Source organism: Vombatus ursinus, unplaced genomic scaffold (assembly GCF_900497805.2).
Source record: "Vombatus ursinus unplaced genomic scaffold, bare-nosed wombat genome assembly UNPS02014779.1, whole genome shotgun sequence".
NCBI classification, from domain to species: Eukaryota; Metazoa; Chordata; class Mammalia; order Diprotodontia; family Vombatidae; genus Vombatus; species Vombatus ursinus.
The window spans coordinates 22,128,198-22,141,471 of record NW_020954557.1 but is presented as its reverse complement, the minus strand read 5'-3'; the positions used below and the strand labels follow the sequence as shown (position 1 = coordinate 22,141,471).

The 13,274-nt window shown below is 39.1% G+C and overlaps 1 protein-coding gene across 1 annotated transcript in view; it reads left to right on the top strand.

Moving 5' to 3' along the window:
• MFSD6 (major facilitator superfamily domain containing 6) overlaps nt 1-4,497 on the top strand; it is a 95,770-nt gene extending 91,273 nt beyond the window's left edge. The window contains exons 6-7 of the mRNA XM_027866132.1: nt 10-290; nt 2,388-4,497. Coding sequence (XP_027721933.1) covers nt 10-290; nt 2,388-2,624 — 518 coding nt within the window. The 3' untranslated portion in view covers nt 2,625-4,497. The remainder of the gene's footprint in view (nt 1-9; nt 291-2,387) is intronic.
• Nucleotides 4,498-13,274: the final 8,777 nt, after the last annotated feature.

Below are 13,274 nucleotides of genomic sequence, written 5' to 3'. Positions count from 1 at the left end.
TCATTTCAGATAAGACAATGCTGGCGGAAAGAATTCCTGTTCCTTCCAGTCCTGTCCCCATAGCAACTATTGACTTAGTGCAGCAGCAGACAGAAGATATCATGCCTCGCCTTGAATCCAGACTTCCTCCCAAGAAAACCAAACATCAAGAAGAACAGGAAGATGTGAACAAGCCTGCATGGGGGGTCAGCTCTTCTCCATGGGTTACTTTTGTCTATGCGCTTTATCAAATTAAAGAGATGATGCAACTAACCAGAACTAGCCGGGCTTCTGAGATTCAGCCCTTGCAGGTAAAATGCTTCCTACACTAGAAATTATTGCCCTTTTTTTAAATATAATATTTTATTTTTTCCCAATTACACATTAAAAGGATTGCCCTCTTTTTAACATTAACTTTGAAACTTAGTTATCTACCATCTTCTTTCATTTTGGGGGGATGTCGAGAGATTATTATAGACTTATAATTTCACCCATATAGGGAATTCGTGTTATGGGAAATGTAGATTGGCAACTCATCTGTAATGCATGAGAAGGTTATGTGACTTGCCCATGGTCACACAGCTAATAAGTGTCAAAAGCAGGGCTTGAACCTAGATTGTCCTGATTCTAAGGCTGACCTTTTATCTCACATCCTCTCATCTTCTTTAAATAATTTAAAGAAATCGCCAAAGTTCTGTGTTCTTTCCAGCGCTGGAATATGTCATTGCAGGAATAGGATAGATTTTTTTTTATGGTCCTTGTTCAAAGGATACAACACAAAAACCCATGCAAGGGTCTTGCTGAAGGAACCTCAACTGAGTTGGTGTAAGTGATGCTTTGCTGGCAACCTCCAAGGACAGGGGAGAGGATCAAAGGAGCCCAGATTTTGAGTTTTCTTTGACTCTGGAACTAAGTTTTTCCCAAGTGAAGATAAGTCACCTTGGCAGGGCACTTGTGATAACTGGGTAGCTGTCTCTGTATCTGGATTTGTAGATAAATTAAAAGAAAACCTGATAGCCCTGCAGTTGCCAAAACAGTTCCCACTCTCTCCTTCCTATGCCAATAATTCCCCTTTCACTTTCCTCTAACCTTCAGAGTGACTTCAGAGGATACTTAAGAGAAGGCAGAGGGAAAGACCTTGGAGAAGGCAGGGGGAAAGAAAAAAGAGGAAAAGGAACCATCTCATCTTGTAGGAGATTTGTTAAATATTCTTCACACAATTGTCTTGGTTGTTAATTTTTATTTATGCTTTTCCAATTTCATCATAATATTCTTTTCATCCCCGAAAACTCTGATACTGTAGGTCTCACACTTACAAAGATGGTAGAGTACAAGGATATCTTTTGCACCTTTTTTTTTTAAAGTCAATCTTTACATTAAATTAGGAGCTCATGTTTATCTTTGTGTGAGCCTGGGAAAATTAACTGACATTGTTTCAAGATATTAGCTCTGTAGATTACCCAGAGCAATCTGCCACAGAACTCGCTTGAGTTACCTTATTGCTACAATTGCAGCCTCACTGAATTTTGACACCTTCAATGGCAAATTCAAGTCTTCTTGTGTTGATCTTGAACTTGCCCCTTTAAACCATAGGCACTGAGGGGCAGCTTGGTGGCGCAGTGGATAGAGCACCAGAGGACCTGAGTTCAACTCTAGCTGTGTGACCCTGGGCAAGTCACTGAGCCCCATTGCCTAGCCAAAAAAAACCCCCAAAAAACATAGGCACTGAATCATGGTTTGATGTTTTGGGTGTGTCTTATGTCTCATAAAAAAAAATTTGGCATTTTGTGGAAATTTCTACCAATAGATGCTACCATTTTCTCAAGTGCTAATTTGTACTTCTCTTATAAAATGTGTACTTTGAAATCCTGAGAACTGGTTTCAACTACCAGAGACATATTTCTGTCCCCGATGTCACAGAGGTCGAAAAATGACTAGCTGTGTGGCCTAAGGCAAGTTGCTTCATTTCCCTGAGCCTCAGTTTCCTCATCTGTAAAAGGGAGGTTTGGGGGGTTGGACTAGATAACATCCTAGGTTCTTTCCAGCTCCAGTGCTCCATGGTTATATAATATAGTACAATGTTATCGGGCATTTCATTAATAATGAACAGCCTGGTCTGTGTACAAGAATAAGTCTACTTATAGTGTTTATGTTTTTCATGCGGCTTCTTGGCAGATAGGAAAAGAAATGAAAGGTAAGACTTTTTACCTTATTTCTTCAGTACTCACAGTCACCCACCACTTTAGGGCAGCCACCCATTTTCGTATACCCCATTGAAAAGGATCATACAAACATGGTTCCTGGGGACGCCCAGATATACTTGCCATCACTTTGTGAGATGTTGAGCAGCCATCCTCTCTATGTGGGCTGTTTTCTCTTTCTACAATGTGTTGTTTTCTCTTCTCCAGGGGACCAGTGAGAACCAGGAAACTTCACCATCCTACACGGCGAGGCATTCCCCAAGCGTGACTAACTCCAACCGGTCAGGAGACGGACCCATCCCTGACGTGACATCCCAGACCAACCCTGCTTCCCCTGTTGCAGATGACTTTCCCCAGGGTGGTCATGCTCACCCTGCTGCATCCTCTGTAGTGGAACACCTTCCCAAGGATAGTCACCCTCAACCCACTACTAGCACACACTGAGACAAAGCCCTCTCATTTTACATGTTACATGGAAGGAACTCAGGGCCTCTGTTAAGAAGCCCTGGGAGGGCTCTAGAACCTGGGCCTCTCTTCATCATAAAGATTATAATACAATGCAACACATGCTTTTAAATGTTTAAAATCATTAACGTGAAAATGCATATTAACTACAGTACATATTCGGAAAGGAAATTTAATCTCTTTGGGAGATTATGGATTGAAAAGAAGTTACAAAGAGAACTCTCAGCTCCTTTGCTAAAGTCTGGTTTATGTCACAAGATTTTGCCAAGCCAAGAAGAGTTGAAACCAGCAGTTACATTAAGAGGAGGGAAAGTGTTTCAAGTTGTTTGCTGTTATAATTTACCCCTTTCTGTGATCAGTTATTTGAATTTTGTTTCATCCTTACTGGAAAAAAAAATTTGGAGTAGGATAGGATGCAGTTAATGTATTTTTCTCTTGAGGAGAAACATCATGATGTGAAATATTCAAGGAACCAGAAGAAAATTAGTAACAGAAATTCTTTTGTAAAAAAGAAAATAAGAAAGGAAAAAAAAGTTTCACCAGACACTTTGAATATCTTTAGCTAATATATTTTTCTAGGTCGATGGTGTATAAAGTAATAGTCACATTTTTTGAGAAGTAAAGCTGCCATTGGCTGCTGTAAGCTAAATTGAGCTTTAAAAAGAGTTTTTTATTTTATTTTATTTTTTGGAAATGGGCTTTAAGAAAGACCAGAAATGAGGGATTATTTAAAATAAACCAATTCAGTATGCTGTAGCTTATTAGACAAGGGTTACTAGGTAGGTTTATCATGTAAGCTAGCCTTTCTTACTGTTTACAAAGGCCCTAATTAACTGATGCAATTTCAAAAAATTCATCTAGTTCCCTAAGGGTTCCTTTAATTAAGCAGTACTGTGGAGGCAATTTATAAAGGACAGTAGGAAATTAAGTGCCTGGGGTGAGGTTAAAATTAATAACAAATTATTTTATCATGGATTTTTGGGTATTTGTGGATTCCTTCCCCACTCCATTTGGTGGGGGAAGGGAATAGGGAATGAGGAGCAAAAAGGAAGGAAATGAAAATAACACATTTTCCCCAAACTAGGGAAACAAAGTCACAGTACATTTTTATAGTCTAGACATAGTCAGACACTGGAAGTTTCAGATATTGGTATTTGCATCTTCAGCATTACCGCCTCTGCTGCTGGAACTCTAGCTGAACGAATGCCCCACACCAAGATTGCTGCTAGAGTAGCAGGCTAAAGTTGGGGGGCTGGGGGGGGGAGCTGGAAGACACTGCTATAAATAAAAGTCAGCTACGTTTTAAGTTGGGATTTTCTCACAGACAAGTCAGCTCTGGTTCAGCACAGGAGTATAGACAGAGAGAACGAACAGACTTAAAAATGACACATTCCACCCTCTGGTCCTCTGGTGTAACTGTTAAGTCTGGGTTCTTCCTTAACCTGCTGCCCAGGACTGCATGGGCGGAGGGGGAGTCTGCCCTTGAATGTCTAGCTTCACAGTAAAACACAGCATTTAAAGTTAAATAACTGCGAGAAATAGAACTAGCCACTAGTTATTTTTGCACTTGAAAAAACGTACTGTACTGTAAATGATCATGACTCATTTTAAGTGACCTTTAAAATCAGATGTATTTATTGTGTTTATATAATTATGGAAATGAAGAAATAGGTGATGGGCTGCACCTCACCTCTGAATGTACAGTATGTGAACTGTCACACTGTAGGAAGTCTATAGCTTAAACTGTATTCTGTGTTTACACTTCTGATTTATTTCTTTGAAACGCCTGCTGTTTTGGAAATGCACCATTGACATGTTGGAAAAATAAAAATAAATGCACATTTTTAAAATACCTGTTAAATGGTTCAGATGTGGCCAAATATGCATAAAAGAATTTCCATTGACTACACAAACATCTACTCCAACTGTACTTTTTTTTATTAATTAATTTATTTTTAGTTTTCGACAATTACTTCCATAAGCTTTTGTTTTAAATTTTCTCCCCCTCCCTCCTCTCCTCCCTCCCTAAGATGGCAGGCAATCTGATATAGGCTCTACCTATACATTCCTATTAAACATATTTTCACATTAGTCATGTTGTAAAGAAGAATTAGAACCAGTAAGAGGAACCACAGGAAAGAAGAAACAAAACAAAACAGAAGAAAACAAAAAGAGCAAATAGTATGCTTCGATCTGCATTCAAACTCCATAGTACTTTATTTGGATGTGGATAGCGTTTTTCATCATGAGACCTTTGGAGATGTCTTAGATCCTTGCATTGCTGAGAAGGGCTAAGTCTATCAATGTTAGTCATCGCGCAACATGGCTGTTATGGTGTACAATGTTCTCCTGGTTCTTCTCACTTCACTCAGTATCAGTCCATACAAGTCTTCCCAGGTTTTTCTGAAGTCCACCTGCTCATCATCTCTTATAGCACGATGGTATTCCATTACATTCATATACCACAACTTGTTCGGCCACTCCCCAATTGATGGGCATGCCCTCAGTTTCCAATTCTTTGCCACCATAAAAATAGCTGCTATAAATATTTTTGTACATGTGGGTCCTTTACCCATTTTTATGATCTCTTCGATACAGACCAAGAAGTGGTATTGCTGGGTCTGCATAGTTATATAGCCCTTTTGAGTATAGTTCCAAATCACTCTCCAAAATGGTTGGATCAGCTCACAACTCCTCCACCAATGCATTAGTGTTCTAATTTTCCCACATCTTCAACATTTATTCCTATTTTGTCATGTTAGCCAATCTGATAGGTGTGATGTGGTACCTCAGAGTTGTTTTGATTTGCATTTCTCTAATCAATAGTGATTTAGAGCATTTCTAGCTTTAATTTCTTCATCTGAAAACTGCCTATTCATTTCCTTTGACCATTTATCAATTGGGGAATGACGTGTATTCTTACAAATTTGACTTAGTTCTCTATATATTTTAGAAATGAGTGGATAGAGCACTGACCCCGGAGTCATGAGGACCTGAGTTGAAATCTGGCCTCAGACACATAATACTAGCTGTGTGACTCTGGGCAAGTCACTTAACCCCAATTGCCTTACCCTAAAAAAAAAAAGTATGCAGAAATGAGGCCCTTATCAGAGACACTGGTTATAAAAATTCTTTCCCAGTTTTCTACTTCCCTCCTAATCTTGGTTGCATTGGTTTTGTTTGTGCAAAAACTTTTCAATTTAATGTAATCAAAATTATCCATTTTGCATTTCATAATGTTCTCTATCTCCTGTTTGATCATGAATTCTTCTGTTCTCCATAAATCTGACAGGTAAACTATTCTTTGCTCTCCCAGTTTGCTTATAGTATCAGCTTTTATATCTAAATCATGTACCCCTTTTGACTTTATTTTGGTATATGGTGTAAGATTTTGGTCTATGCCTAGTTTCTGCCATACTTTTTTTCCAGTTTTCCCAGCAGTTTTTGGCAAATAGTGAGTTCTTATCCCAGAAGCTGGAGTCTTTGGGTTCATCAAACAGTAGATTACTATAGTAATTGACTACTGTGGCTTGTATACCTAACCTATTCCATTGATCCACTGATCCACTCTATGTCTTAGTACCAAGCAGTTTTGATGATTGTTGCTTTATAACACAATTTAAGATATGGAATGGCTAGGCCACCTTCCCTAGCATTTCTTTTCATTATCCAACTGAATTTTTTAATGAGGTTGTTGATGCCAACGCTTACTCGGCAATGCAACAATTGCCTCTTAGGAGTTAATACCCAAACTTTTTACTTGATTTTGTGACACAATGTTCCAGCCCCCTTCTCCCCACCCCTCCATGTCATACTTTTAATATTCAAGTGAATTCAAAATAATTTTTGCGCATTTTGTGACTTAGTTCTTTAGATCACTGGAAATGCATAGATATGTTATAAAATCAGAGTTTCTGAATCACTACCTTAGTGATTTATTTCATACTGTTTCATGTAATATTGGAGAATTACCCCAAGTTAATGGCCTTGTGTATTGTTTGGTTGTTTCAGTCATTTCTGACTCTTTGTGACCCCTTGAACAACAACAAAATCAGCCCACAGCTATGGGGCTGGGATGCCTGGGCAGGAAGAGAGGGAGGAATATAGACAAGTTTTGGGGTAGGGGGATCTGTTTCTCTGTTTGCTTTGGCAAGGACAAATTGTATTCTGTTTTTATGAAGCCTTTGCTATTTGCTTTAGTTGTCATTTTTCAGAGTCAGAGTCTTTGTCACTGCTCTTGGGGTTTTCTTAGCAAAGATACTGGCATGGTTTGCCATTTCTTTCTCCAGCTCTTTGACAGATGAGGAAATTGAGGCAAACTTGGTTAAGTGAGTAGCTCAGGGTCACACACCTAGGAAGTATCTGAGGCAGGATTTGAATTCAGGAAGAGTCTTTCAGACTTCAGGCCCAGCACTCTATCCACTGCACTACCTAGCTGCCTTGTTATTTGCAGTACTTAACTATTTCTACAGGAGGAAGGGAATCATTTTACTTTCTATGAAAATAAATATGTTGGGAGAGAGATCTAAGAGGAGAGATAGGTAATTCAATACAGTGTGTCCACAGTTGATAGGTGAGATCCAGGAGTTAAGTGACAGACAGTGGCATACAATAAGCCACCTAGTACCAGACAACTTTGCTATTTTTCCATGGCTCTGACTTCTAGATCTCAGGAGCAGGCAGTAGATCTACAAACATATCCTTTGATTTCTCCCCTATCCTGAGAGTAAACAATAGCTTAGTTAGCATAAAGCATAAGTGCTTTAAGGTTTGCAAATCACTCACTATACATGTTACATCATTTGACTGATCCTCACAACAACCCTGCAAGGTAGGTGCCATCGTTATCCCCATTTTACAGATGAGGATATAGAGACTGAGAAGTGGTTTGCCCAGAGCCACATAGCTATTAAGTGTCTGAGGTGGTATTTGAATATGAGGTGTGGTCTTCTTGACTCAAGTCCAGTGCACTTACCCACTGTGCCACCTAGATTGAAATTCAAGACATGCTAAATAATTCTTTTCATTAGAAATTCCAGGAAAATGTTATGTTCCAAAATGTACTATAGTCATTAAATGGTGAAAGCAAACCCTTGAAGAAATTATCAGGTAGAGACAGGGTCCCAGGAGAAGAAAGGTCATGGGGAAGGATAATGGGTTTTTACAAAGCAAAATTAGCTAAGGGGGGAAAGAAAGCCAAGACTTGATTCTAGAGCACCCATGGTTGGATTGAAATAGAGAAAGGATTCTTGGGCATTAAATTTTGCAACTTCAATTTATTTTTACCTTCAAGTTTTACTAAAACATTTGGAATCAACTCTTACAACCACTTAATTTCTTTAAAAATGCGTTTTATTTTATTAGAAGTAGCTGGGTGGTACGGTGGATAGACCACTGGGCCTGGAGTCAGGATGACCTAAGATAAATCCAACTTCAGACACCTATTAGCTGTGTGATCCTGGATAGCTCATTTAACTTTTTTCTACCTCAGTTTCCTTAACAGTAAAATGGGGACAAAAATAGCACATGTCTCACAGGGTACTTGTGAGGATCAAATGAAATGTTTGTAAAGGGTGTAGCATTGGGCTTGGCACATAATTATTGTTTGTCCTTTGTTTTCGAAGAGGAACGATGACTTCATTGGGCGATGTCTTGACACGGGTGAACTGGATTTAAGTGAGGCAGAGTTGCACCTCACCAGCCTCACTCTCTGTTCCAGAGTCATCAAAGTCCAGTGTCGAGACAAAAGTCAGGATGATTGGCGATGGCTCGGAGTGTAGTGGATGACCTTGGAATCTTCAGTGTCTGACCAAGCTCCAAGAGATCCAGAGTGCCTGTTTGAGCACCTTCGTGGCCACCATTGGAATAAATTTTCTTGTCTACCAGTTCAGCTAGGGAAAATCTTCACATGCTTGGGGTAGACACCTCCCTAACTCTGATGGGTACGAGGCCTGTTGGTTACCCTCAACCTGATTTAGCCCACCTGCCAAGATGGTTTTACTGCAGTGTGCCCACTGTGCATGCTTCCTGGAGCCACAGGTGAGAATTAGATGACAGGTAGACACCAAAGGTGGATAAGCAACCCTCACACCAGGGGTGCTAGTCCTCCTTGAATACCCCATAAGTGCTTATTCCTTACCCCCATTGACTTTTTTTTAATATCACCTATATTTTCCAAAGTGTTCCTCTCCCTCCTTCCCTGAGAGCCATCTCACTTTAATAATAATAATAATAATAATAATAATAATAATAATAATGATAATGTCAGTCAGATAGCCAAGTAAGCACCTATGGTATGTCAGGCACTGTGCTAGCGCTGGGGATACAAAGAAAAGACAAAAAAAGAGTCCCTGGTCTCAAAGAGCTCATCATCTAATGGGGAAGACAACATGCAAACAACTACTTATGTGCAAACCTCTAATACTAGATACATATGAGATTTTTATGAAAACACTCACATGGTGTAACGGAAAGAACTTTGGTCTGAGAGTCAGGGGACCTGAGTTCTAATTGTGGTTTTGCTACTTACCACTTCTTGGGCACCTTTGGAACCTCCCTGTTCAGCCCTCCTTGAGGGCAGGGACTGTCTTTTGCCTCTTTTTGTATCCCCAGGACATAGCACAATGCCTGGAACATGGTAGGCGCTCAATAAATGTTTGATTGATTGACAGGTAAAATGATGGGGTTGGACTAAATTATCTTTAAGGTCCTTTCCCATTATAAATTCTACAATCCTAAACACATGGTCTGCATACACATAATAGTTACAAATAGCTCTTCCTTCTTTTCTGAGCAGCTAATTAAGAGCTTTATCCTCATGGCATTCTCCTTCTTGATCACTATTGGAAAGACTGGAAGGTATAACAGGAGCAAAACCTCAAGGAATTTTCTTGGAATCACAGAACTTTAGAGCTGGAAGGAACCTTAGTTTAACTCCTCACTTTAAAATAGAGAAACCAAGGCCCAGAATCTCACAGCTAATAGGCAGTTGAGCTGGCACCTGAATTCAAATCTTCTGGCTTCAGGGCTTTTTTTTTTTTTTTCTAGGAGTGACTTGCCCAGGGTTACACAGCTACTAAGTGTCTGAGGCTGGATTTGAACTCAGGTCTTCCTGACTCCAGGGCCAGTGCTGTATCCACTGCGCCACCTAGCTGCCCATTATTCTTTCTACTACTATTGACCACGTGGCCAGGGTAACACATTTGAAATTTATCCTTATGGCTACAGACTCCAGGGAGCTATAACAGCAAAGCCCGCCTGGTTATCAAAGGTTAACCGGCATCCTGCCTTGTGACTGCTGATGTCCCGCCCCCCCCTTCAGTTGGTACAATGAAACGCCTATTTTTTAAAGTAATTCCTCTAGAATCGAACTCTGAGCTTGTCTCCCCTAGAAGATTTTAAGTTCCTCGAGGGGAGGGACTATCTTTTGCTTCTTTTTGTATCCCTAGCACTTAGCACAGTGCCTGGCACACAGTAGGCATTTTGCTGTTGTTTAGTCATGTCTGACTCTTCCTAACCCTGTGGACCATAGCACACCAGTGCTGTCCATGGGGTTTTCTTGGCAAAGATATTGGCGTGGTTTGCCATTCTCCAGTAGATTAAGGCAAACAGAGGTTAAATGACTTGCCCAGGGTCACACAGCTACTAAGTGTCTGAGGTCACATTTGAACTCAGATCTTCCTGAATCTAGGCTCAGTGCTCCACCAAGCCCCTAGCAGCTTCTAGAAGGTGCTGAATAAATGTTTATTGACTGGCCGTGCCAAGTGTTATAGTATCCTAAGTTCAGAAACCTAGATTTGGAAGGTACCCAAAAGAAGTGGTTTGCTGGAGTCAGTTCCAACTAGCTTCTAAAAACAAATTGTTCAATTTTCAGTGTGAGCATTTACACCTCACAAATTGGTGAATGCTACAAATCCAGGCTTAATTTATTGTTTTGTTGATTGTTTAGGCTTAAGAAAGTGATGGAGAAAATGTTAAAAATGTAAATTCAACTTAAATTGTCACACATATTTTTTTTTGAGAGCAAATTATAAACCTTTACCAGTACAAACCTGCCCAAGAGACTATCTAGCCCAACACCCTCACTTTACAGCTGAGGAAAACTGAGGCCCAGAGATGTTAAGTAAGTTGCTCTAGGTCACACAGGGAGTCTGAGGTAGGATTTGAACCCATCTCCTGATGCCAAAGCTAATGCTCTTTTCACTGTATCACGTCTTATTAATGCACCTTTCTCTTATCATTCTTCTCCATTACAACTTCTCCACAGCCTATATATATTTGTTATAAAAACATATTTATATAATACTAATAATATATAACAATATACCTATTCAGGTAGATTACATTTTCATCATTTACTCCCTAGTATCTAAAAACTATAAATATGTCGAATATCTGGATGATTCTAAACCCAAGGTCTGTGAATTACTTAAAAAAATTTTTGATAGCAATTTCAATATAACTAGTTTCCTTTGTAATCTTATGTATTTTACTTTATTACTTTAAAAACATTATTACAAGAATTTGCCAAAATGCCAAAGGATGGCATGACACAAAAACAGTTAAGAATCCCTGCTCTAGACAAATAAAAGATGATAAAGACATTACCCCAACGTCAAAGGAACATACCCTTTGAGAGTTAGTCCTAAATACCATGAGCAAACTAGACAATTGTTTCACAAAAGTTTGGTGACGTATAAAATAGATTTTAAGAACTTTTAAAAATAATGTTTGAATGTCACAGTTGTTTAAACACAGCCACCTACGCAACAGCCTACCTATGTATTTTGGGTGAAACGGTCCAGTTCATTAACCACAGTAAGCCTTTGTGAGGCACCTTGTATAAGCAGTGTCACATGAGAAAGGGTTCAATTCTGCTGGATAACTGCACACCTCAGTGGTGGTGTGAGGAATGAGACCAAGAGCTTCAACCACCTGTGAAGGGTGGAGGTGGAGATCTCTATTTCAAAAGGTCCTTTGAGCCCTCTACTAATATCAAAAAGGTCCCTTATTAACACTATTACCTATGGCTTTTTGTAGGGATGTGGGGGTTGGCCTATAATGAGTCATATTGGGAGAATAAAAATAATGGCCCCCCAACCGCCAGCACACCAAACACACAATACATTAACACACATACAAAATCACACATATTTTATTTTAATTATCCAACTTTCATAGTAATCAAAGTAAATTTGTTCAAGTAAAGGTAACAATAAAAATGTTCTCTGAAAGAATGTTTAAAATTTTTTTTTTAATTTCAGAGCTTCAAAAGTGTAAACCCTGTCATAATAGTTATCCATTTAACTAGTCCCCCAGAAACTAATGAGCTTTCCCTCTACCCTCTCAAACCCATTCCTCTGTCTTCCTCCCCTTTCCCAGAGTTTCAGGTGATGTTATGGGACGAGATAGACTGAGGGAAGGTGAGATGAGGAGGGTCCCTATGTGGTACTACTCCAAATATTACCAATTATTATAATACAGTCCAATTACTTAGACTAGCCACATTACCTGAATATTCTGAACTGCACCATAAACTCCCACCAACATGTGTGTCCACGATTGTTTCAGGCACAGGAGATATATTCAAAATACTACCAGAAAATATATTTGTAGAAAAGATCACCTGGTCTCACCTTGTGTCTAAAACTAAGATGATGACTCCAATGGTTCTGTGCCTGTGCACACTGACAAATGGTCATTAAAATAGATTGTATTGATTATGTCAGAAGACAAAATACTTGCTTTGGTTTACTGATAAAAGGCTACCACATGAAAGAGTGGACTGAGTGTATGTGTGTGTGACATAAGCTAATTTGCCTAATTACAAGTTGTGTGATGATTTACATGAACTGATGCAAAGTGAAATGAGCAGAACCAGAAGAACACTGTACACAGTAACAGCAATATTGTATGATAATCTACTATGAGTAACTTGGCTATTCTCAGCAATACAATGATCCAAGATAATTCTGAAGGACTTATGATGAAAAATGCTATCCACCTCCAGAGAAAAAACTGATGGAGTCTGAATGCAGATCGAAGCATACTTTTTCTTTACTTCATTTTTCTTGCCTTTTTTTTTGGTCTGTTTTCTTTCACAACATGAGTAACATGGAAATATGTTTCGCATGACTGCACATGTATAACCTATATCAAATTGCTTGCCTTCTCAATAAAAGAAGGGAGGGGAAGGAGAGAAGGAGGGAGGGAGAAAACTTAAAACTCAACATTTTAAAAAACAAATGTTAAAAATTGTTTTTACATGTCATTGGGGAAAATATAAAATATTAAATCATCAAAAAAAACCCAAAGATTTTGGAGAAAGAAACATTCAATTTTGCTGAAGAAATATCATTTAAAAATTCATTTCTGCATTAGTCCCCAGTTCTGGGTCCTATGTCATTACCCACTGAGAGCAAAACTTTACCCTGACTTGGCTCAGTGATGCAACACAGCTTTAATTTTCCCCACCCCACTCCTGCCTTTTGTCCTTCCTTCCAGATAAGATGATTCCCTAAGAATGCTTAAGAAAATGTTAGTGAATTTTAGAACAGAAAAGGTCGAGGGCAAATACTACAAGGGAATTAATGCTACAATATGAGTGCTATTGGACCATTAGCCTGCGGA